Source organism: Trichechus manatus, unplaced genomic scaffold (assembly GCF_000243295.1).
Source record: "Trichechus manatus latirostris isolate Lorelei unplaced genomic scaffold, TriManLat1.0 scaffold00035, whole genome shotgun sequence".
In the NCBI taxonomy this organism is placed as follows: Eukaryota; Metazoa; Chordata; class Mammalia; order Sirenia; family Trichechidae; genus Trichechus; species Trichechus manatus.
The window spans coordinates 20133987-20161231 of record NW_004443971.1 but is presented as its reverse complement, the minus strand read 5'-3'; the positions used below and the strand labels follow the sequence as shown (position 1 = coordinate 20161231).

At 36.0% G+C, this 27245-nt stretch overlaps 1 protein-coding gene across 1 annotated transcript in view; it reads right to left on the bottom strand.

The window, feature by feature from the left end:
• Positions 1 to 447: 447 nt before the first annotated feature.
• The window catches only part of F13B (coagulation factor XIII B chain), a 32071-nt gene continuing 5273 nt past the window's right edge, over positions 448 to 27245 (bottom strand). Inside the window, exons 2-12 of the mRNA XM_004375330.2 lie at positions 24026 to 24226; positions 21459 to 21644; positions 20326 to 20502; positions 19757 to 19933; positions 12982 to 13161; positions 12708 to 12893; positions 11066 to 11248; positions 7745 to 7945; positions 6785 to 6967; positions 1900 to 2113; positions 448 to 555 (exon numbers count right to left, since the gene is read on the bottom strand). Coding sequence (XP_004375387.1) covers positions 522 to 555; positions 1900 to 2113; positions 6785 to 6967; positions 7745 to 7945; positions 11066 to 11248; positions 12708 to 12893; positions 12982 to 13161; positions 19757 to 19933; positions 20326 to 20502; positions 21459 to 21644; positions 24026 to 24226 — 1922 coding nt within the window. The 3' untranslated portion in view covers positions 448 to 521. The remainder of the gene's footprint in view (positions 556 to 1899; positions 2114 to 6784; positions 6968 to 7744; positions 7946 to 11065; positions 11249 to 12707; positions 12894 to 12981; positions 13162 to 19756; positions 19934 to 20325; positions 20503 to 21458; positions 21645 to 24025; positions 24227 to 27245) is intronic.

Genomic DNA, 27245 nt, shown 5'->3' with positions numbered 1-27245 from the left:
TTCAATTTTCTGGATCCACTGTGAAAAAAGTAGTTCACATTTAGAAAGGCTGAAGAGCAGTCAGCTCTGCATTTAATAAAGTACAACTGTTAACATTATGCAGTGTCTTGTCTCTAGTGTGTTTTGTTCTTTAATGTTGACATCAATTAAAAATAATAGAAAACTCTAATATTAATGCAGATGATAGAAACAAATGCAATGTATTTTTACATATATTGAAAACAACAATATAGTCCAGTAAATGGGCATTAAGGAAACAAAAATACATTGATCAATATTTAACAAATTGAGGGCATGCAATAAAGGTTAAGTTACATCCCAAATCATCCAAACTAGAAATGAAACAACAACATTTTTTGGCTTTTATTTAAAAATAAAGGAAATGGTCAGCATAAACAATTTATATTAAATTCTTCAAGCAATTAAAAATGTATGGGTTTTTAACTCAACATTTTCTTCTAAAAATTATGTTTTTAAAGGATTTTATGATGTGTCGAAATATTATTCTTTCTGCCATTATTTTATGTCCTTAAGTGTTCTTGAAAAGACAGAATCCTTGATTTAAAGAGAGAGAGAGAGATTTTAAAACAAGAATTGTTTCTGGTCAAGTATTCTAATTTCAGACCTTCAACATTTCATTTAAAAAGTAATTGTTTTAACTAGGTACTCATAAAAGAAAGTAACCATACTTTGTAAATAATACCACCCATTCCTTTTTAAAAACTCAGTGTCATTTACTACAGTCGGGTGGATAGGAATAAGTCTTATCCTTGTTTACATATAGAATCTATTAAACCTTTACTATTCCTCTTTTTTTTTTTAACAATCTTTGTCTGTTTACTCCTTTTTCTCTTAGAAATGAGGACACCATGATATACTAAAACTTACTAAAATGACATATAAATTTTTGTACTCATGTGTATTTTATGAATATTTTTTCCTAGAGTGTCAAAGTACCTAAGAAGCTGTTTTAATGTAGTTAATACAGTTCATTTTTACAATTACTAAAACAGTACCATATACACTTTGCCATTAGTTATTTTTAAATATTTGTAGTTGAATATAGAGTATAATTTCTATTTTATGTAATATATTCAAAAGGGTTAAAACTGTATAAAACAATTTACATATGGAATTCTTTTATTATTTTTCTAAGAAAAGAACAGGAATATTTTCCATTCATCAGTTAGTAGAAAATATATTTTAAAAATTGTCATATGAGGAACACTGCAGTAAGTTGTTCTAAACTCATATATACAAGTGTGATTATGAAAACAAATACCATAATTTTTATCACTTATTAATATGCTCATGTCAGGACAAAGGTTTGTACAGTTGTTTTACCAACACTTATTAGTTATGCAGGAATTTATACTGGGAAGAGGAAGAAATGTAATCTTCTTGTCTCAGAACACATAGGTTGACTCTTCCACATGTAAATATCCTTCACATGTAAATCAATGAATTTACCCAATTGCCAAAGTATCAATTGACAAACAGTACTTTAACTTCAGACAACTTAGAAAGTTTGTTAAATTAATTTATAATTCTAGGAGTTCGCTTGGATTTTTGAAAAAGAAAGAAAATATGAATTCTGTGTGTTTCCAAAACCATAAAGTAAGTGTGCTATAAGAACCCGTTGTCGTGGAGTTGATTTTGACTCATATCTACCCTACAGGACAGAGTAGAACTGCCCCATAGAGTTTCCAAGGAGCGGCTGGTGGATTCTAACTGCCGACATTTTGGTTAGCAGCCATAGCACTTAACCGCTACGCCACCAGGGTTTCCAAGTGTGCTATAGAGCCTACTATTTCTGAAATTTATAATGTAATGAATCTCTTGAATAACAATCTGACAAAAAAAAAAAAAAAAAAGTAGTAGATGCAAGCCTCTTCTTACCTTTCTCTCTGAATACACATTGGGTATTTTAACTGTCCTCTGTCACATTGCACTCTCATTTCAGATCCTATAATAGATGACACAGCTAGATAAGCAGCTCCTTTACAAAGAAACTCAACATACTCGCCATGGAAAATATACGGTCTGTTGTCAAAATTCCATTTTAGGAGTAAATTATTCTTTTCCATTTCAACAAAAGATAAAATGCAAGGCTCTGAAAAACAAAACAAAAAGAAGGATGTTTATACATCTTGGTTTTAACAGGAAACATTGTGTTGCCTACCCATGATGAGCTAAAAAACTCCTAAATATGAGAATGGCAAGTAAATTATTTAGGATTAATATTAGAGTCAGACAATATGTTCAGACTGCATAGAAAACATTCTGCCACTTATCTCTGTGGTCCTGGATTTGGACAGAGGGTATGTCCTGTCTATCATTTAGTTTTGTACCGTTAGGATTTACAAATTCAGCATACACTCACACACACACACACACACACACACACACACAGGTGCTTTCCAGAAGCACTGACAGTTAATACTGGTCACTGAAATTATTTTTTTTTCCCTTCTTATTTAATAAATTCAGGTAAAATACTTGATAAACATGTTTATGGAAATGTAGAAACCAGCTGGATTACTAACACTAACCAAACTCCTCATGGCCTGAGGCCATCCCAAGTGGTTAACAGTTTTCTTCTTTTAAGCTTCCAGTTATGAAGAACTGCTTAAGTTTTAAAATGCTAAGCATGAAAGCATTAGTGTACCCTTTTCCATACATATTAAAACAAAATAAAACAAAAAACTAAAATAAGTATTAGGATATCCAACAAACTTCTTTGATCTTTTCTGTGATTAAAAACATTGGTATTTTAAAAGTATCAAATATCAAATTATTTCAGAATATGAGGTGGCTTTATGTCTTTATTTGCCTCCTGGATAACTAAACACTGAGGAGTAGCTTCTGAGATAGGTAAAAACTTAGAAAGTTGTTAATAAAGTGTGTCAATTACATTCTTGTACTATATTGTCATGGATTGAATTGTGTCCCCCCCAAAATATGTGTCAACTTGGCTAGGCCATGATTCCCAGTATTGTGTGACTTTCCACCATTTTGTCATCTGATATGATTTTCCTATGTTCTGTAAATCCTACCTCTAGGATGTTAATGAGGTGGGATTAGTGGCAGTTTTGTTAATGAGGCAGCACTAAATCTATAAGATTAGGCTGTGTCCTAAACCAATCTCTTCTGAGATATAAAAGAGAGAAGCAAGTAGAGGGACATGGGAACCTAATACCACCAAGAAACAAGAGCCAGGAGAATAGGGCGTCCTTTGGACCTGGGGTCCCTGTGCTGAGAAGCTCCTTGACCAGGGAGGATCAATGACAAGGACCTTCCTCCAGAGCCTACAGAGAGAGAAAGCCTTCCGCTGGAGTTGGTACCCTGAATTTGGACTTCTAGCCTCCTAGAATGTGAGAGAAAAAATTTCTTTGTTAAAGCGATCCGTTTGTGGTATTTCTATTATCGCAGAGCTAGATAACTAAGACTTGTATCAACAAACTTATTTATTCAACAAGTACTTGCCTATGAACCACATGCTTTGCTTGAAGTGTTATGTTGTTGTTGTTGTTAGGTGCCATCAAGTCAGTTCTGACTTATAGCAACTCTATATACAACAGAACAAAACATTGTCCGGTACTGTGCCATCCTCACAATCGCTGTTATGCTTCTTCCTTCAGTACCATTGGTTTTTGATTATATGTTACCCCCGAAATGACTGAATGTCGAAAATTCTTTTTTGTACAGTGACTTTGTGTATTCTTTCCATCTTCTTTTGATGTTTCCTGAGTTGTTCAATATTTTGTCAATAGAATCCTTCAACACTGCAACTCAAGGATTGAATTTTTTCTTCAGTTCTTTCAGCTTGAGAAATGCAGCGTGTGTTCTTCCTTTTTGGTTTTCTAACTCCAGGTCTTTGCACATTTCATTATAATACTTTACTTTGTCTTCTTGAGCTATCCTTTTCAATCTTCTATTCAGCTCTTTTGTGCCATCATTTCTTCCATTTGCTTTAGCTACTCTATGTTCAAGAGCAAGTTTCAAAGTCTCTTCTGACATCCATTCTGGTCTTTTCTTTCTTTCCTGTCTTTTTAATGACCTTTTGTTTTCTTCACATATGATGTCCTTCACGTCATCCCATAACTCTTCTGGTCTTCAATAATTAATGTTCAGTGTGTCAAATCTATTCTGGAGATGGTCTCTAAATTTAGGTGGGATATACTCAAGGTTGTATTTTGGTTCTCGTGGACTTGTTTTCATTTTCTTCAGCTTCAAGTTGAACTTGCATATGAGCAATTGATGGTCACTTCTGCAGTCGGCCCCTGGTCTTTTTCTGACTGACGGTATTGAGTTTCTCCACTGTCTGTTTCCACAGATGTAGTCAGTTTGATTCCTATGTATTCCATCTGGCAAGGTCCACTCACCTGTCAGTTTGTCATACTGTGATGGCTTGCCTGTTGCTGTGATGCTGGAAGCTATGCCATTAGTATTTCAAATACCAGCAGGGTCACCCATGGTGTACAGGTTTTAGCAGAGCTTCTAGACTAAGACAGAATAGGAAGAAGAACCTGGTGATCTACTTCTAAAAAAATTGGTCAGTGAAGACCTTCTGAATAACAGCAGAACATTGTCTGGTATAGTGCCAGAAGATGAGCCCCTCAGGTTGGAAGGCACTCAAAATACAACTGAGGAAGAGCTGCCTCCTCAAAGTAGAGTGATCTTAATTATGTGGATGGAGTAAAGCTGTGGGGACCTTCATTTGCTGAGGTAGCATGACTCAAAATGATAAGAAATAGCTGCAAACATCCATTAATAATCAGAATGTGGAATGTACGAAGTATGAATCTAGGAAAAGTGGAAGTTGTCAAAAATGAAACGGAACTCACAAAGATCGATACAGGCATTAGTGAGCTAAAATAGATTTGTATTGGCCATTTTGAATCAGACAATCATACAGCCTACTATGCTGGAAATGACAAATTGAAGAGAAATGGCATAGCATTCATTGTCAAAAAGAGCATTTCAAGATCTATCCTGAAGTACAACACTGTCAGTGATAGGATAATATCCATTCTCCTACAAGGAAGACCAGTCAATATGACTATTATTCAAATTTATGCACCAACTAAAAGATGAAGAAATTGAAGATGTTTACCAACTTCTGCAGTATGAAACTGATCAAACATGCAATCAGGATGCATTGATAATTACTGGGGATTGGAATGCGAAAGTTGGAAACATTGAAGAAGGATCAGTAGTTGGAAAATATGGCCTTGGTGATAGAAACGATGCCAGAAATCACATGATAGAATTTTGCAAGACCAATGACTTAGTCATTGCAAATACTTTTTTCACTGAAAATTTAATTAAGATAAGTCTTTAAAAAATCGACTCATGGACCTTCTTCTTTCAAGTGTAACAGAGTATCTTCTAGCAAACCAGCGCTCCTACCATGAACTAGAGAATTTGGAAAACATACAAAAAATAAGTATTTCAAAGCATCAGAGAACTTCAAAAATAGCCAGCACTTAAGGAACTAAGGTTCTGGACAAAGCTCATTCTATGTGCCATTTCCTTTTGGTATATTTTTTGTTTCTTAGCATGAGCTTAGAAACTAGGTAGAGAATGGCCAAAAATAGGCAGGGAGCCAGCAGTGCTTTTGGAAGTCTCACAGAGTTGAGGATACAAAAATGAGTGTTTGGGTCTGCCAACGCAGGCAGGACTTGAGGGGCCAAGAACATAAGGGAAGGGAGGAGGTGTAGAGAAATAACCTGATACTCTTACCGTGGTTTTTCCTTTGAGACATTTGCCTACTCTCAACCTGTGCAAAGGGAGAGGATAAGGAGCCATGCAGAAAGTGAATGAAAAGCTACACAGTGCTTTTTGCAGACTCCCAGTAATATCAGAGCCAGTCAACTAGGAGGAGCCTTGGTATAAGAGCAAACTCTCAGTAGAGGACCCTGGAAAGCTACATTCTATTAGTAAGGGTAAACAAGAGTCTAAAACAAGCTTAAATTTAGTCTCTAATCGGATTGAGACCATCTGCCCCTAATTGGTGGTGCAAATGATTAAGCGCTGTTTACTAACCAAAAGGCTGGCAGTTCAAACCCACCCAGAGGCACCTCAGCACTAGGGCCTGGCAATCTGCTTCTGAAACGTCACAGTTTCGAAAACCCTATGGAGTGCAGTTCTACTCTGCACACATGGGGGTCGCCATGAGTTGGAGTTGACTCAATGGTAATTAATAACAAGAGTCCCCTACACTAGCTGTCAATGAGTGGATTGGATGAGTATTCTCTGGAAGAAGACGACATCATCTCAAGCTAAAAATTTTCCATAGTGCCAGTCACACTGGGGAAACCCTGGTGGTGTAGCGGTTAAGAGCTACGTCTGTTAACCAAAAGGTCAGCAGTTAGAATCCACCAGGCACTCCTTAGAAACTCTATGGGGCAGTTCTCTGTCCTATAGGGTCGCTATGAGTTGGAATCAACTCAACGGCAAAGGGTTTGGTTTTTGGTCTAATCACACTGAATGATAATTGTTTACATGTTGGCCCACAACACTATGGCTTATTTATCTTGTAGCCCATTCCAAACTGGTACCTGACATAAGATTTGCACTTCACAAATATTTGTTAGAGTGAATGAGACTGCAGTTATCTATGATTTAGTGGAAAGTGTAGAAACGAGTGATTAAACAGGAACAACAATAAAATAATACAAAAACAACAAATTAAGAATTATATTATTGTTATACCAATTCGAAGGGCAGAAAGTGAAAATAATATACAGTTTTCTTTTGTTAAATATTTAATAGTACATACCTAAACATGATGGCGGTGTAGTCCACACTCCCTCTAAACAATAGATATCCCGAGATCCTTGTAGGAAATGGTGATCAAAACATCTGTACTCTATTGAGGAACCATTTTCGTAGGTGCCAGTTACAGAGCTAATAATGACACCATTTTTAATAAGTGGAGGAGCTGCACACATTCGTTTATATTCTGAAAAAATAATTGTTAAAGTATAAAATGAATTGCTATAACAAGCATCCAGTGCTTTTATAATTGCTACAGAAATAAAATGAGATCATTTAGGTAACAGCATTTTTAAGGCACTTCTCAAATATTTTTTGGATGATTTCAAGCATTTCTGAAATAATTTCATACTATAAAATGTATTATTACAATTAGAATCTCAGATTATAATCTTTCAAAAAATTAAACTATCAAAGTATTGATAATCATGAATTTTATTGTTCCCTTTCTATCTTGCCAAGAGTGCAAGTGTATGAGACACTCCTTTAAACCATACTTTCTGGAGGTATTCACTTCCTTTCTTCTTTTAAAAAAAAAGTAATTGTTCCAGTGTCCAAGGAGTATGCAACTCTGCCTAGAGAGTAAAGCAGGCCTCTCCACCCTTCCACACCAGACTCTCCAACTCTGCATCAGCCCTTTTCTGAGACAATGCTCCCTAGGAATTTCTGAGGAAAGCAATTTTTTTCTGTGGCTTTTCTTCAGGGGTGATCAAATGTTTGACAGTCTAGTGATATTTATAAAACTTCTTGATTGTTTTCCCTTCATAAAATTGGCTTTTAGAATTAAAAGGTGGCTTAGGTAGTCATCCTATTCAAGCGCATATGCTGACTGGATACTGATTTAATGATTGTCCTTGTTATAGGTTAGAAGATGATGGTAGTGAATTGCTAATGGTCTTACACTTTCAACTCAGCTGGGAGTTAATGATAAGTAAGGAATTGTCAGAAAACATTATTGCTTTACCTTTTTTAATGCATAAAGGATATTTCACTTCTCCTCTATTACACTGCACAGATAAATCAGACAGTGGGGTGGATGGAGATAAGTCATATCCCTGCTTACATATAAAATCTATTAAATCTCCATGTAAGACCTTTCCTTCATATTTCCACTTCATCTCTATGTTATTTCTGTTCATGTAATCCTCATTTACAGTACATGGCTCTGAAAGACAAAATACTTTTTAAAGTCTTCACTCATCTGACAAACATACAAGTCATATAAAAATAAAAATTATGACAGCCATCAAAAACAATATTTTATAGTTGTTGGCATTTATCATTATTAAAGCTCCTCATACACATATAAGTAATAAAGTATACACTTTCTTACTATCAAATGAATATATACATTATTTATTGTCTATAAACCAAACCCATTGCCATTGAGTCGATTCTGACTCATGGTGGCCCCATGTCTGACATAGTAGAGCTGCCCCATAGGGTTTTTTTGGCTATAATCTTCACAGAAGTAGATTGCCAAGCATTTTTTCTGTGTGCCACTGGGCAAATTCGAACTGCCAATCTTTAGGTTAGCAGCTGATTGTAAAATGCTTACACCACTCAGGGACCTTGAATATATCATAAATTAAAACCACTTAATTAGAAATATTAAAATTATAGTTTAAGGCCATCAACCAATTGTGTTAATTATGATTTGCTTTCTATAACATAAAAATCTTGAAATATAGAGTATATTCATTGTATATACTCTACCAGGTAGTGTTCTAGTCACTTGCTATACAATATACAAAACAAAGATCTCTGTCCTCATGGAGCTTATCTTCTAACTGGGAGAAACACATGAAATAAGGAATACATATAATAAATGTATGAATTTTATACTACGTTAGAATATGTGTCTACCTGTACAACAGATGATAAAATAGATGGGGAAAAGAAAAGTGAAGGGGAGGTGCTCTCAGAAGGGCTAGAGGAAGGGTGATTGCACTTTTAAGTAAGGTGTTGGGGCATGCCTAAATAAGAAGTGACAGTTTGCACAGATTTGAAAAAGGGCAGGGAGTGAGCAATGTTGTTTTCTGAGGGAAAAGCATTTCAGGCAGAAGAAACAACCAATGCAAAGGCCATGAGGTGAGAGCATGCTTGGCTTGTTGAACAAGGTAAGGAGGTCAGAGTGGCTGGAGAAGAGGGAGAGCAGGAAAGAACAGTAGGGGGAGTTTAGAGAGGTTCATAATGTCTGCAAGAATCCTTCACAGATAGAAGATTCTACCTCTCATCACAATGTTCTGAACATTTGAAGTGATAGTACTTTCAATCACAAAGGACAAATGAGATGTACAAAAGCTCTCTCCTCTTGCCATGATGACAATAAAATGATCTTCACTCAATATTTGCTGTGATTTATTAGCACCAAGCCTAAATTTCTTGAAGCAATTTTTCCAGATATACAATAATAGATTTCTTTAAATCTTGTTTTTCTTATGTAGTTGTTCTATTACTGGTTTTTCCATTACTGTTTCAACCCAGTTTCCACTCTCAGAGATGACTATACTTCCATTCAATGTGGTATTAATCATATCAACAGATACTTAATATCAAAAACCCTTATGAAAACATATGAACAATAGAAAAAAAACTATATAGAGAGGAAGATGTATCTGATTTTGAATAACAGCCTCCTAAGAATAATTTAAAAGGAGAAACCACAAAAGAAAAGGTTAAAAGAGCTCAAGACTTAAAAAATAAATTTTCTGAATATTAAAAATGGCCATAAATAAAAGGAAGATAAAAAAACATATTTCCAATGTATATGATTATCATATATGGGTAATATAATTTATATAGATATAGCTCTTATAATCAATATGGAAAAATGATGAAATTGAACAGCCAATTCATGAAAAGAAAATCCTGTGGCCATTGAAAATATAAAAATGTCCAATTCATTAATAATTAAATAAAACAAATTAAAATTATTTTGCCCACTGGATTAACAAAAAATATAAAGATTAAAAAACGCAAAGTTCACAAAAAGATTAAGAAACGTGCTTCATTTAGTTAGTAATGAGAGGGGTATAACTCAGAATAAATTTTTGAAGGGCAATTTCATAATTAAAGGAAAAACAAAATTCCAACTATTTTTGGTTCAGAAATTCCACTTTAGAAAATTTGAAAAATAACAACAAAACATTCACAAAATAAATATAATTAGTGTTTAACTAAAAAATAAAGTTTTTAAAAATGTACAAATATTTTGTTTAAAAATGTGTTGTTTGGAATATGAAAATGTTGAAAAAACTAAACATTCATCAGTAAAGTGATTAGTTAAATTAATTATGGCACATCTGCACTATGGAATACTATGCAGCCATTGAAAAGGATATTGCAAAAGTATATTAAACAATGCTCACAATATATTTTTAAATCAAAAAAGTGCAATTTACATAAATTGCATTTTTGTTGTATATATACTAAGTAAAATGTTTAGAAGATCATTGTCTAAGTTAACAATTGTTTCAAGGAAGGTTACCAATGTTTTCCATTTTCTTTTACTTGCTTCTGTTTATTTACTTTCTTTTTTTTTTGGTAAATAACAATGATTTGCTTTTGTAATTTTAAAATGCTAGTACTTTAAATTAAATGGTTATTTTAACTTACAGGACATTTATCATGTCATTGCCTATTTGTAAAAGTCTCAATGTAACATGTGCAACCATCTGTAGCAACCAGGGCAGATTAAAGGCTTTTAAACATAACTCTGGCTAGCAAAGCTAAAAACTGAGGCAAATATTATTTGAGAGGTATATATTATTTTCTCAGTGTTGTCATAATTTAAATAATTATTTTGATAACTGCTTCAATTCTCCACTTGAAACATGAAATTTTGTATCATGCTTTATTCCAAAATACATTCAGGGTAGTTTACAAACATACATTTATATAATCGAGGTGACTTAACAAAAATGATCATTCAGACGAGGAAGTTGTAGCAAAGGAGCAATTACCAATATTCTCTACCAAGGAAAGAATTGCGTTGATTATTCTTCTCTTCAAATGTATTCTGAGGACAACAGAAGCAGAGACATTAAGGGAAATAGGGAAATTTCAGTTAGGAGAAACACAACACAAAAAGCAATGAGGAAAGAATTAATGGAGTCCTAGACCCTAAGATACTAGGAATTTTCTGCTTAAAGAATTGAGGGGGAAGGGAGGCACTTGAAAACATTTATACAAATAATCATTTCTATGCTGTAAAACGTTATGAGAAAATCACATGAAATATAAATGTAATTGTAAAAGGAATTCAGAGTGTTCTCTATCTTACCTAAGCAGACAGGTGGAGATGTCCATTTTCCTTGTTCACAATGAGATGTCTTTGATCCTTTCAATAAATAATACTCATTGCACCTATATTGCACTGACGATCCTGTTGTGTAGCTTGTCAATAACCCATCAACAATAGCCCCGTTTATTAGATCAGGTGGAGGCTTACAGTTCTTGTTGTTTTCTAAGAAAAGAGTTTATTTTACAATTAATATGAACTCATAACTACATAATAACATAATATGGTTACCCATAGTACAAAACAAACAAAAAAAACAAAAAAAAAGTTGCTTTTGAATCTGACCTTTGGAGACCCCACAGACTAGAACTGTGCTCCATAGGGTTTTCGAGGCTGTGATCTTTCAGAAGCAGATCACCAGGCCTTTCTTCCAAGGCACCTACTTCTGGGTGGGTTTGAAATGCCAACCTTCCAGTTAGTAGTTGAGTGCTTAACCATTTTCACCCAAGACTCCTCAATACTTGAACTATATCATTTAGGACAATTGACTCATAAATTCATCAGAAATGAGAGAAATGTGATGCAGCACAAATATCTCAAAAATTTACTAAGCAAGAATAAACAGCAAATGTTTAGCCTAAGAACAAGTATGCATTTTTTTCACTTGTCTTGATATGAAGAAACTACGATACAAAATTCTTAAAACGTGTAGAAAGGGAAACACTGCTTAATCTAATGATTACAGTCAGTTCTAAAACTGTCCTATGCCATTATCCACTTTTATTTTTCCTTCTCATTCCCATCCTAGAGGAATTTTCTCAGTCAACTCATGGATGAAATTTCTATTTTTTTCCTCTCTTTAGAGTCTCTCTTTTACTCTGCTAATATTATTTCTTTAGCATCTGTATTATCATTTGCTTTATGCAATAAATATCCTTGGTAAATGTGTTTGTGAATATCTCTGCAGGATCTGATCAAGAAAAGAGAAGGATGACAGGAAGGGTAGCACCTAGGAGTGACAGTGTTGCCTGCTGGTATCCTTCAGTGAAATGGAAGACCAGGGACATGTCTTAGAAAGGTAATAGGTTCAGCGTGGCTAAAGTAATATCAGCAAAACTGACCAAAAGTCAGGAACAGAGAACTCTATCCTAACACTGTAGGACATGCCCATAGCCAGTCGCCCAATCCAACATGCCCTTATTTTGTTTAGAGATGAAGCATATCATCACTTTTGTGCTGTCATTGAAAACTCATAGGTATTGGAGTCAAACAGGTCACATGACAGTGCCTACCACTAATATGCATTCAAAAATGTTTAGTTTCCCATTTCTTTAAAAAAAAAACCTGTTGCTATTGATTTCAATCTGACTCATGGTGACCTCATGTGTGTCAGAGTAGAACTGTGCTCCACAGGGTTTTTAATGGCTGATTTTTTTGGAAGTAGATTGCCAGGACTTTCTTCCAAGGTGCCTCTGGGTGGACTCAAACCTCCAACCTTTTGGTTGGCTATAATTCTACAGATGCCTCCATATAAAAAAAAAAAGTAGCAGAGTAGATGAAATATTAATTTGTTTCTAATATTTCAAGCAGTTTCCTCTTGCTATAATTATGTGGATTAAATAGACAGAATGGAAAATTTTTACACAATAAGCTTAGATATTGATGTTAAATATAGCATACATACCAACACACTCAGGGGGAAGTGTCCATTTTCCATGTTTACAAGTTATCTCATTTGATCCATGCATATAGTAGCCATTTGCACATCTATATGTCACTTTATCCCCATGGTAATAAATTCGAGAGTGTAGGTTCGCCGCACCATTCTTTATTAGGGGTGGTTCCTCACAGGCGATCTTCTCCTTCCGTTCTGAAAAGGTATAATTTAGAGAGCAGAGACCATTTACTTGCACATACAGATTTTGTTTTGGGAAAATTTTACTCGAAGTGTTACTAACCAATGCATTTTGGGGGCTCTGTCCATTTTCCATTTTCACAACGTATTTCTTCCAACCCCTGGATCTCAAAATTAAGTTCACATTCTATATGAACAACTTCTCCATGACGATATGTTGTTGAATAAGTTTGAATTTTGGAATTTAGAGGCAAAGGTGGAGGAGGACATCTATTTCTTCTTCCTTAAGAAAAAGACTTTGCATTTTTAGTCATAATAAATATAACAATGATAGTTAAAATTTAATAAGCACTTTCAATGTGTCAAGTACCATAATGAGTATGTTAGACAGACGCTAGCAAGGGCCCCATGATCCCACCTCCTAGTGTTCTCTCCTTTGTGTGATAGCCCTTCTCTTGAGGGACTTGCTTCTAAATAATAGAATACAGCAAGACCAGTGTTACAATATTATGTATATAATTATGTATACATGATTGTGTTACATAGTATTGTAGTCCTGATCTTGCTGAAAGACTCTCCCACTGTCTACCATGCTGGTTGCGAAGACACAAACTGCCACATTTTGAGCTGCCAAATGGAGATGCCTCCAGCTGACATTTAGCAAGAAATTGAGGTCCTCAGTCCCGCAGCCTGCAAAGCACTGAATGCTGCTGACAGTGACAATGTATTTGGAAGCAGGCCCTTTCCCAGTCAAGCCTCAGAGGAGACTGCAGCCCCGGCTGACACGTGGATAGCAACTCTGTTAGACCCTGAAACAGAGGACCCAGCTAATCTGTGTCCAGACTCTTTTTTGTTTGTTTATTGTTGTAGTTTAAGTGAAAGTTTACGTTTCAAGTTAGTCTCTGATACAAAAATGTATACATACATTGTTATGTGACCCTAATTGCTCTCCTTATTCTGTGACAGCACAATCCTCCTTTCCACCCCTGATTTCCCATGTCCATTCAACCAGCTCCTAACTCTCTTGCCTTCTCATCTCACCTCTGGACAGGAGCTGCCCATTTAGTCTCATGTGTCTACTTGAGCTAAGAAGCACACTCTTCATGAGTATCATTTTATGTCCCACAGTCCAGTCCAATCTTTGTCTGAAGAGCTGGCCTCGGAAATTGTTTTAGTTCTGGGCTGATAGAGAATCCAGAGGCCGTGCTTTCCAGGGTTCCTCCAGTCACAGTCAGACCATTAAGTCTGGTCTGTTTTACTAGAATTTGAGTTCTGCACCCCACCTTTCTCCTGCTCCATCAGGGACTCTCCATTTTGTTCCCTGTCAGGGCGGTTGTGTCCAGACTCCTGACTCACATAAACCGTGAAATACTAAACGTGTGTTGTTTTAAGCTGCTAAATTTGTGGTAACATTGTTATGCAGCAATAGAAAATCAAAATAACAAGCATTATACATACCATTCATTATCTCCTTTAGTCCTAGAATTACTTTATAAAGTAAAGACTATTATTTCTGCTATATATTACAGATAAACTAAAATTTAAGAAGTAAGCAAATTATTAGTAAGTGGTGGATTTGTTCTTGAACCCATGTCTATTTGAATTCAAATCTCCTGTTCTTAACTATTTATTCTAAAATATGTCCTGTGTTAGTTTCTTATTGCAGCTATGACAAATTACCACAATTTAGTGGCTTAAAACAATACAACTTTATTTGCTTATAGTTCTGGAGGCCAGAAGTCCAAAACCAGTTTCACTAGGTTGAAGTCAGTGTTAGAAAGGCTGCATTTCTTCTGGGGGCTTTACTGGAGAATTAATTTCCCTGCCCCTCGTAGATTCTGGAGTCTGCTTGTAATCCTCAGACCATGATCTCTGACTTGTATCACCCCAAACTCTTGCTTCCATTGTTGCATGTTCTATTCCTTTTCTGCAGTCAAGTCTCCTCTGCCTCCTTCTTATAAGGACACTTGAGATTACCTTTATGGCCCACCCAGATAACCCAGGATAATCTCCCCATCTCAAGATCCTTAATTTAATCACACCTGCTGAGTTCCTTTTGCCATATATGATAACATTCAAGGGTTCCAGGTATTAAAATGTGGACATCTTTTTGGGAGGAAAGGGCATTAGTCAGCCTACCACACTGTCTATCCTACTATTTACTATTTATAGTAAATATGGTTATTTGCTATAGAGAATAGTAGGCATGTAGCCCAATTTTGAGTGGTTAGGGGTGGTTGCACAGTGTTTAAGCACTTGACTGTTAACCAAAAAGTTGGAGGTTTAAACCCACCCAGCAGCTCTGTGGGAGAAAGACCTGGAGATCTGCTCTCCTAAAATTATGGCCTAGAAACCGCTATGGGGAAGTTCTCCTGTGTCACATGGGGTCAGTGTGAATCGAAAATTGACTTGACGGCACCTAACAACAACTTAACAGGGGTGGTGAGTAGCCCTTAAGGAGATCTACCATTTATTTTTGAAACAACGTACTATAGATAACTTGCAAACAATCTGCCTCTTGACTGCAATAAGGTTGTTGAGCATGACTGAAAAATCATAAAACCATTACAATTACTGTTTAATACATTCATAGGATCATGATAAGTAAGGGAAATTCTATTGCATGTCTCTGATCAATTCCCACTTTCATTCCTCCCAGCACCTATTGCAAATCTTCACTTCTCTCTTCTAAGGTTTTTCTTTTTTTGTACTTTAGATGAAGGTTTACACAACAAACTAACTTCCCATTAAAAAGTTAGTACATATATTGTTTTATAACATTGGTTAACAACCCCATGACATGTCAGTACTCTCCCTTCTCAACCTTGGGTTCCCTATTACCAGTTTTCCTATCCTCTCTCGCCTTCTAGTCCTTGCCCCTTGGCTTGTGTGCCCCTTTAGTCTCACTTTGTCCTATGGATCTGTCTAATCTTTGGCTAAAAGGTGAACCTCTGCAGCGACTTCATTACTGGGTTAAAAGGGTGTCCAGGGACCATACTCTCAGGGTTTTTCCAGTCTGTGTCAGGCCAGTAAGTCTGGTCTTTTTCTGAGTTAGAATTTTGTTCTACGTTTTTCTCCAGCTCTGTCCAGGAAACTCTATTGTGATCCCTGTCAGAGCAGTCAGTGGCGGTAGCTGGGAACCACCTACTTGTACCGGACTCAGTCTGGTAGAGGCCATTGTAGTTGTGGTCAGTTATTCCTTTGAACTAATCTTTCCCTTGTTTCTTTAATTTTCTTCATTCTCCCTCGCTCCTGAAGGGGTGAGATGAGTGGAGTATCTTAGATGGTCACTCACAGGCTTTTAAACCCCAGATGCTACTCACCAAAGTAGAATGTAGACATTTTCTTTATAAACTATGGTATGCCAATTGAGCTGGATGTTCCCTGAGATAATGGTCCCCATAGCCCTCAGCCTAGTAATTTGGTCCCTAAGGGAGTCTGGATGTGTCCATGGAGCTTTCATGACCTTACCCTGAACAAATTTTGCTGGCTTCCCCAGTATTGTGTACTGTCTTACCCTTCACCAAAGTTACCACTTATCTATTTTCTATTTAGTGTTTTTCCATCCCCACTCCTCCCCTGCCTAGTAACCATCAAAGATTGTTTCTTTTTGTGTGTAAACCTTTTCATGAATTTTTATAGTAGTGGTTTCATACAATATTTGTCCTTTTGTAATTGACTTATTTCACTCAACAAAATTCCCTCCAGATTCATCCATGTTGTGAGATGCTTCACAGATTCATCATTGTTCTTTACCATTGAGTAGCATTCCATTGTGTGTATGTACCATAGTTTGCTTATCCATCCATCTGTTGATGGGCGTCTAGGTTTTTTGCACCTTTTTGTTATTGTAAACAATGCTGCAGTGAACATGGGTGTGCATATGTCTATTCGTGTGATGGCTCTTATTTTTCTAGGATATATTGCTAGGAGTGGAATTCCTGGATCATATAATATTTCTATTTCTAGCTTTCTAAGGAAGCGCCATATCATTTTCCAAAATGGTTGTACGATTTTGCATTCCCACCAGCAGTGCATAAGAGTTCCGATCTCCCCGTAGGCTCTCCAACATTTGTTATTTCCAGTGTTTTTGATTCGTGTCAGAAATGCCGGGGTGAGATGGTATCTCATTGTGGTTTTGATTTGTATTTCTCCAATGGCTAGTGATTGCAAGCATTTCCTCATGTGTCTGTTGGCGGCTTGAATATTTTCTTTGGTGAAGTGGCTGTTCATTTCCTTTGCACATTTTTTAATTGGATTATTTGTCTTTTTGTTATAGAGGTGTTGGACTTTCCTGTAGATTTTAGAGATTAGAACTTTGTTGGATGCGTAATAGTCAAAATTTTTTTCTAGTCTGTAGTTTCTCTTTGTACTCTTTTGGTGAGTTTTTGGATGAACATAAGTGTTTAATTTTTAGAAGAGCCCAGTTACCTGACTTATCTTCTGGAGTTTGTATCTCATTAGTTATGGTTTGTATCCTGTTAATGCCGTGTATTAGGGTCTCTAGCATTGATCCTATTTTTTCTTCCATGATCTTTATAGTTTTCGGTTTTATATTTAGATCTTTGATCCATTTTGAATTAGTTTTTGTGTATGGTGTGAGGTATGGTCCTGTTTTCCTCGTTTTGCAGGTGGACATCCAGTTTTGCCAGCACCATTTGTTAAAAAGACTGTCTTTTCCCCATTTGATCGACTTTGGGCCCTTGTCAAAGATCAGGTGACAGTAAGTGGATGGATGTACATCTGGGTTCTCAATTCTGTTCCATTGGCCAATGTATCTGTCGTTGTACCAGTACCAGGCTGTTTTGACCACCGTAGCTGTATAGTAGATTCTGAGGTCAGGTAGTGTGAGTCTTCCTACTTCATTCTTTTTCTTCAATAGTGCTTTACTTATCCCGGGCCTCTTCTCTTTCCATATAAAGTTAATGATCGTTTTTTCCATATCTTTAAAGAATGTTGTTTTTATGTGGATCAGGGTTGCATTGTATTTGTAGATTGCTTTGGGTTGAATTGTCATTTTCACAATGGTGAGTCTGCCTATCCACGAGCATGGTACGTTTTTCCATTTAGGTAGCTCTGGTTTGATTTCTGGCAGTAGTGTTTTGTAGTTTTCTTTGTATAGGTTTTTTACATCCCTAGATTTATTCCTTAGTATTTTTTTTTTAGGGGCTATTATAAATGGTATTGCTTTCCTGATTTCTTTTTCATCATTCTCTTTGTTGATGTATAGGAATCCAACTTATTCTTGTATGTTTATCTTATATCCTGCTACTGCGCTGAATCTTTCTATTAGTTCCAGTAGTTTTCTTGTGGAGTCTTTTGGGTTTTCTATATATAGTATCATATCATCTGCAGATAGGGACAGTTTTACTTCTTCATTACCAATTTGGATGCCTTTTATTTCTTTTTCTTCCCTTATTGCTATAGCTAGGACTTCCAGCACAATGTTAAGTAGGAGTGGTGATAAAGGACATCCTTGTCTTGTTCCTGTTCTTAAGGGGAATGTTTTCAGTCTCTCCATTAAGAATGATGTTGACTGTTGGTTTTGCATAGATGCCCTTTATCATGTTTAGGAATTTCCTTTCTATACCTATTTTATTGAGAGTTTTTATCAGGAGTTTGTGTTGGACTTTATTGAATGCCTTTTCTGTGTCGATTGAGATGATCATGTGAGTCTTTTCTTTTCTTATGTGGTGGTTTAAGTTGATTGATTTTCTAATGTTGAACCATCCTTGCATACCTGGTATGAATCCTACGTTGTGATGTATCATTTTTCTGATATGATGCTGAATTTTATTGGCTAGAATTTTGTTGAGAATTTTTGCATCTATATTCATGAGCGATATTGGTCTGTAACATTCTTTTTTTTGTGGCATCTTTGCCTGGTTTTGGTATCATGGTTATGCTGGCTTCATAGAATGAATTTGGAAGTTTCCCTACCTTTTCTATGTTCTGAAATAATTTGAGTAGCACTGGTGTAAGCTCTTCTGTGAATGTTTTGTAGAATTCTCCAGTGAAGCCATCTGGGCCATCTCTCTTCTAAGTTTTACTTCACCTCTTGCTCCTGTCTGCTAATGACTTTGTTTCCTATGTTATAGACAAAATAGAGGCTTTCAAGTCCTTTCTTTTTCCCAGCACTCATTTATTTTTTAAGGCCCAGTTCAAATATCATCCATCACCTCTGTGAATGCTACCCCACACCCTACTAAGCAGAACGTCTAATGTTTTTTCAAGCACTTTGTACCTGACTTTAGGCATCTGTCACATTGTATTAAGTATTTCTTTTCATATTTATTTCCTCAGCTAGCCCAGGAGGTCCTTCATATCACATTGTATGTGTGTGTAAATGACTATGGAATTGGTATCTTTCAGACAGGTAATCAAGCTACCTGTCTGAACACATCTAGTGATAGAACTTAATAATAGCCATTATGTTTTTGAACTGCATTTAACAGATGACCTGGTTTTTCATTTTCATTTCTGGGTAATACCCTGCTGTTCTTTCTGATCTCAACCCCACTATTTTGGAGACTGTATTTTCACATCTGGAAAACTGTGGTCACTTGAGAAAACGTCCTCCCAAAGTTAGGGTGCACTGGACTCAGTCATTTCCAATAAGGAAAGCTATTCATTATTATAATAAGGGATTAAAAATATAATAAGTTAAAGATACATCTACTCTGTAAACTAATATCAAACAAGATTTCTTCAGATGAAATATATTAAAGATTGCTGAAAACAACATTGATTTATTAATGAAAAGAAATAGCACCTAGGACAAGAATTAGATATTACTAAAGGCATTTTTTCTTGAGCTCATAGAGATTAAAGTTGATTAGTTTTATGAGTGTGAAATAAAAAATAATAATAATAATTACCTTCACATACAGGAGATTCTGGGTACCAACCAAAATTATAGCACTGGATTAAATCCGATCCACTTAGATAATAATTTTCATGACAAAAAAACTGAACTACATCTCCTTCTTCATAGGTTTGCTTTACAGGATGAAAATAACCATTTTCTATTAATCTTAAAGAAGAGCACTTTAATTCTGAAAATGAAAGAATAAATAAAAACACCAAAAATTTTAATTTTTCCTGCTAGAAAAAAATTCACTTACTACTTACTTGCTGTATCTGGAATGGAAATTAATACATTTTCCATAATCTGTTTGAAATAATAAAAAGCATATGAATTAATTATATATATGTATATATTTATTAAATATAATCAGCTTATTTTAATCTAATTATGTGAGCTGAAAGGAATTTTAAATGATCAAAGGGGGCTACTATAATCAATAATTAAAACCAGAAGCAAAATATGTACATATGTATAAATATATGAAAACTGGAACATAATGAACATGACAACTGTTAAACACTTCTGTATGAGAGGACGTTTTCAAAGTGAAAGTAGATTGCATTCAAAAGGAGAACCTACTGGTACATTTTGGTGTGAGAGACCATCCATATGTGTGACATTCTGCCTCCTCTATCTTCTTTCCTCCAGCTGTGTAGTAGCCAGTAGCACATTCATATTGCACTTTATCGCTCACTTTGAATGTTTTCTGTGTTGTAGAATAATTTCCATGATGTAATTCAGGGGCCAAACATGTGTCTAAAAAAAATTAAAGTTATTTATTTGACAAATCTTGTTTCTAAACCTAGACTATTAAAAAAGAAATCTCAAAATACATTTTCATGGAACCTTAAGATTATACAGCAGTCAATCCTCAGCATAATTGCAAATAGTCAAAGTTTACCTCTTCCTCTCTCTTCCCTCTTTTGTTCCTACATCTAGTAGCTCAACTCCACCAGTCTTCTCCTCTTAACATTCTAGTTGTCTATACTTGACAAAAGGCCACCGCTCAAAGGAAGGCTCATGCAGTAACAATTATTTTCTTATATACCACCTGTGGATTTGTACAATGTAAATAGCTTGCAACATACTAAGAAGGTATGTGTATTCAAATTATTGTGTTATTTTAAGTATATTTAACATTGGTTTAAGGAGCCCTGGTGGTATAATGATTAAGTGTTCAAATGCTAACCAAAAGGTTGACAGTTCAAACCCACACAGAGGCTCTGAGGAAGAAAAACCTGGCAATCTGCTCCCATAATATTACAGCCTAGGAAAACCTATGGGGCAGTTCTACTCTGTCACATGGGGTCAATATGAATTGCAAATCAACTCAACTGCACCTAACAATAACAACAACAGCATTGGTTTACAACATAAAATAATGTGCATGAGCTCAATTTCTCTAATAAAGGTAATAGTAATTTATATACGAAGCAAGAAACAGGTTTATTAAGACACTTTCATTTTATTCCCCTGCAATTCCTTTTTATTAATATAAAGTGAAAATTGCTGGCGTGGGTATGTTGTAGGGGTTGAGAACCACTAGATCAAGGAAAACACCTAGCATTTGAGAGTAACAATATAATAGTAACTTCTTGCTTTTGCAGTTATAATGAAAAATAAATTATATTAAATAAAATACCTATCGAAATAAAATATGAGCCTCACAAGCCCTCATCTTCAATTTTAGAAAATGATTCTTAAACATATACCATGTTCCTTTCTACAGGTTGGTTGAGAAGACCATCCATTGGAGAGACATTGAATCACTTCTTCATCCTTCCCTCCAGTGGTTTTGTATCCCGAAGCACAACCGTAACGCATGTTCTCTTGAAATTTGTACAATATCTTTACATCAGACACATAACCATTTTTCAGGTCAGGCTTGGTGCATTTTTCTAAAGGAAAAAATACGTATTTCTTTGTTTAACTCAATCAAATTAGCCTTGTCATTTACTAAGTTGTAAAATTAAAAGTATAATGTTACTTTTAGTTGGAATTTAAAAGAGAAAAAGAGAATTTCCACTTCTTAATTCCTTAATTTAATTTAATTTTGGAAATATCCTGAATCTATTTTTTTGAAAATGGATTCAGATTAACATTGACTGTCACTGATTGAATTGCTTCCCCCAAAAATATGTGTCAACTTGGTTAGGCCATGATTCCCAGTACTGTGTGGTTGGCCTCCATTTTGTGATTGATATAACTTTCCTATATGTTGTAAATCCTAATCTCTGCCTGTGGTTAATAAGGCAAGATTGGATTATGCTGAAGAGGATTAGGGAGGGATGTAACACCCTTGCTCAGGTCACATTCCTGATTCAATGTAAAGGGAGTTTCCTTGGGGTGTGGCCTGCACCACCTTTTATCTTAAAAGAGATAAAAGGAAAGGGTAAGCGAGCTGAGAGTTGGGGGACCTCATACTACCAAGAAAGCAGTGCCAGTAGCAGAGCGTGTCCTTTGGATCAGAGGTTCCTCCACAGAGAAGCTCCTAGACCAGGGGAAGATTGATGACAAGGATCTTCCTCTAGAGCCGACAGAGAAAGCCCTTCCCTGGAGCTGATGCCCTGAATTTGCACTTCTAGCCTATTAGACTGTGAAAGAATAAACTTCTGTTTGTTAAAACCATCCATTTTATTTGTTATAGCAGCACTAGATGACTAAGATATCGACTTTCTTTATATTTACAAATTTCAGTTCTGATAGTGATTCCTACCACCTATCACATATACCTTTAGAAAATATATTCAGGGCCCTTCCTTTAATCAATTGTCATTAATAGCAAACAAAATAATTTATTTTGGATTTACTTCCTAATATTAAGCCTACCGTGATACTTCTGAACATCAGGTGCAAAAGCATGTACCTATTTTATAGACTCTGAAATTATTTTGCAAACATCTTATGTTAATGTGTAAACTGTTCAATTATTCTCTCAGCAAATATTTTAGAATCACCTAGCTTCACAGTAAGACTTGGTAGCCAATCCATGTAGACTGTGCTTGAATCACAGACATGTAACTCAAAGCCTGTAAGTTTATAGAGTTCTTTTTTTAAAAAAATAATTGTTACAATGATGTATTAAATAGCAAAAAAATATATTAGCATTGTATGAAGCTCTATCATTTTTTTATAGGTCCCATTCATTATTAGATCTTCACAACAAATCAGTTCAGAAAGGTTAAGGGACTTCTCTAAGGTTATGATTAGCTTAGTTATATGTACTGGGTGGTATGCACTCTATGAGAATTATCTCATTTAAGCAGAAGTATCAACCCCACCTTATAGATAAAAATTTAAGTTCAGAAAGTTTAAGTCACAGCCTAGTGGTCAAGCTGAATTCACATCCAGGCAATCTGACTGCAGAGGTTATGTTTTATATTACACTCCACTGCTAAACTTGAGTTCTCCTCTCCTAGCTCTTGTATCAGTGCTCTTTTCTCCAAGCTAAAAGACTTAACAAACCTAAGATGTTCAACTTATTTTTATGCTCTGGTGATGAATGAGATCTATTTATAGGAATTAATCTCTGGTTTATGTTAATACTAAAAGTGCAATGCCTTTTTTATTTTTATGTTTTGTCCTCAAATCATAGAATGGATTATCCAAATCGTATGTTTACTAAATACATCAGTCACAGTAATGTCTTCTATATGAAACTGACTTAAACCAAAGCCCCTTAGTCTGGAAAAGAGAGGAATTCTTAGCTCAAGAAGCCAACTGATAGGCCTATAGCAAAATCTGACATGAAATGATGAGATGAATCAATCTGATTCCCTTCTCACAAATTTGCACTCAAGTTCAGGAAAAAAAAAAAAAGTTTTTTCATGGATACTATGAGAGAAGCAGGTACACAAAGAAGAAATGAGTCTTAACAATGATTAAACACTACAGTAATGATCTTGTACTTCCTGACATCAATGTCTTAGGCATTTCTCTGATTTCGTATGGACAATGCTCCCTATAAAAAGTTTTTTATTACTTGAAGTAACTCAATTGAGTCTCTGTTTCTTAAAATGTGATAAATAACAATTTCTGTAATTCTTCTTCTCTTCACAGGTTATTATTAAAACAAATAAAGAAAAATAAAATTTTAATGTGGAATCATTGTTTATAGAATTGTAGAATATGCCTTCATTTTGTAGAAAGATAATATAACAACAATTTTGCCCTTTTCTATGTAAAAGTTTTAACCACTTCCCATATTTTATGAGGTCCTCATTTTTACAAATTAAATTGAGTACTGAAAACTTTGCATCAACACATTCAGCTGACTTACTGAAACACCTTGGTTCTGGAGACCAGCCTTCTGTTGTACATGTGGTTTGCTCTTCTTGTTTCCCAGTTTCAGTTGTATAACCAGCCAAGCAGAAGAATGGCATTTTTTTGTTTATGCCCATTGGAAAGTAATGATTTTTAAAAGTATAGTAATACTGGGCAATTCTTCCATTTTCTACACTAGGAAGATCACAGGGTTTCTCTGAAATAAGTAAATATAAAGCTGAAAATTAAAAAGATATCTAGAACCATAAAACTTGTAGTGAAGTGACCATATATCTTTAAACATGTTTGCAGACACTTATTTTTATTAGCTATCTTTTTTAAGAGCTTTTGTTACAATCCTAGCATTGTTTTTCTTTTTCAGTCAGAATTAATCTACCAGCAGCCTCCCCCCACACTAGTCAGGAGAAAACTAGGCAGGCTACTTTCTCAGGGAAGCTTTCCCTGATTTTGTAAAACAGCGCCATCCAATAGAAATATAATGTGAACCATTTACGCAATTTTAAAAGGTCTAGTAGTAAAATTTTTAGAAGTAAAAAAGAACAGGTAAAATTAATTTCAATAATACGTTTTTAACCCAATGTATCCAAAGTAATTTCTTATGAAGTCTTTGAAATCCAGCGTGTATTTACACTTATAGCATGAGCCACATGTCAAGTACTCAATAGTCACACATGGTGAGTAGCCACTGTTTTCAAATGCATAGTTCTAGAATAGGTCAAATTCTCCTTAAGCTATCTAAAGCCCCAAGATTTTGAAATAAATTTTTTTTAATATATAAAAGACAACTAATAGAAAAAAAATAGACAAGACACTTGAGTCAGCACTTCACAAAACAGGATATTTAAGTGGCCAGAAAGCTAGCAAAGTGCTCAAGTTTATTAGTCATCAGGGAAATGCAAATTCAAACCCCTATGAGATAGTACTACTATGTATCAACTAGAATGGTTAAAATGAAAAAGATAAATTACATCACTTATTGGCAAAGATGTGGAGAAACTGGAACTCCCATATTACTGTAAGTGGAAATATAAATTGGTACCACCACTTACGGGAAAATAGTTTGACATTATTTATTAAAGCTGGACATGCACATACTATATCACACAATAAGAAAGCATGAAAATCACCCATATATATGGAAAAGTATGTTCACAGCAGTACAATTCATATTAATTCCAAGCTGGAAACAACCCAAATGCTCATTAACAGCAGAATAGATTAATACATTTTAGAATATCCCTACAGTGGAATATTACACAGCAATAAGAATGAATGATGAATCTTACAAACGTAATATGTGTGAGAGAAGCCAGGCACACATGAATACATATTGTATGCATTTACGTACATTTTTAAAAGAGGAAAATAGAATCCATGGCAATAGAAGTAAGGATAGTTAACTATGGAGTAACATGAGAGAAGATCTGTAGGAGGCTTCTGGGGTGCAGCTAGTATTCTATAGCTTTATCTTGTTGGTGTAAGTTTTTCTAAAAATGTATAGATACATATCAAGATTTTAGCATTTTTCTATCCATATTATACTTCAATTAAAACATTTACTTAAAATTTTCTACCCTTATGTTGGAGACCTTAAAATCATAAAATGGCTTAAAAGAAGGGAATTCTTGAGCCACCTCTAGGTTTTGTGTTGGGAGGAAAGAGCAGTCATGGTGGAAGAAGGTTTGGAGTCAGTAGGATTACTTTTCCTTCAACTTCTTGGGTAATCACTGCCTACCCTGTTGCTACCATAAGACATAAAATAATAGCAGTGCCAGTCCAGGCTGAGGAAAGTTGGCATGGGATAGTGAGTAACATAAAGATGTTTCCAGAGTCTAGTGGAGAGGAGCAGATAAAAATACATGTGAAAGGTGTCCCCTAACACTTAAGAACTCTTTTCACTATTTTCTGTCCCCCAACTAGTTGCCACAAAGTTGATTCTGACTCATGGCCACCCCATGTGTGTCCTAGTAGAACTGTGCTCCAGAGGGTTTTCAATGGCTGATTTTTCAGCAGATTGACAGGAGTTGGTTCCAAGGTGCCTCTGGGTGGACTTGAACCTCTACCTTCTCTTAGCAGCCAAGTTTGCTAACAGTTTGCTCTATCCAGGGACTTCCATACCCTAGTAACAAGGAATTAAAATGAAAGGGCTCTTCAAAAAGAGCAGTGCCAGAGGTGGGGCCAAGATGGCAGAGTAGTCAGATGCTGCCGGTGGCCCCTCTTACAACAAAGACCCCCCCCAAAAAAAGCGAATCAATTATATATAACAATTTAGGAGCCCTGAACATCAAAGGCAAAGTTGAGGAACTGGACTGAGTGGCAGGGGGAGGGAGAGACAGTTCGGAAGCAGCGAGGCGTTGCCAGACTGACCTGCTACAGCCTGAGCCCTTCAGGCTTGATCAGCCCACGGATGAGTGGTGAGGCAGGCAAGCAGCGGTGCTTGGGAGGTGCATTTTCTGCCCTGGGAGAGACCTAGCAGCAGAGAGTCTACTCAGACACCCAGAACCAGCGAGAGGCAGCCCTTGATTGGCGAAAGATAAGTACTTGCATCCGGCCTACCAAGCGGATCAAAAACACTCCCCTTAGGGAAAAAATCTCTCCCCCATTTACCTCCCCTCTCCCTGCTCTGCACTGGGTCCTGGACTGGCTTCAGAAATTGCTGAGTCCCCTGGGCCAGAAGTAGGATCCATCACACACCCTGAGCCATTCTGCCAACCTTGGAGAGTGAACAAATTAACAACCAGGGGAAAAATAAACTGCTGGCTCCCCTAAGCCAGGAACCCAAAGTAGGCACACCTCCTTTGCCTAGGCACAGGCATAAAGGATCCATGGACTCTGAGTGCCTTTCCCTCTGCATAGACTTGCGTGGGCCCATCTCAACAGCATAGGCCCTCATTACTGCAGTACAACAGGGTATATACCTGAAGTCTAACTTCAGTTGTTTCAGCTGTGAAGTAGTAGGTTCATGATATTTGACACTGCTCTGTACATTAAGCAGGGTCTTCACCTACCTACATCAGGGGCCTGAGGACTGGTGGATCCACCCACGCCACCTAGCCACCTGCGATAGGTGCCCAAGAGTAAGAGGTTCCCCCCAGTCCTTATAGCCAACAGCACTGGGTGCTCATAGTCCAGCTTCAAAACCCACCCACCTACGTGCTCTAGGGAACAGGGACACGCCTTCCTCCTGGACACTAGGGGGTGGCTGTCAGCCCCCT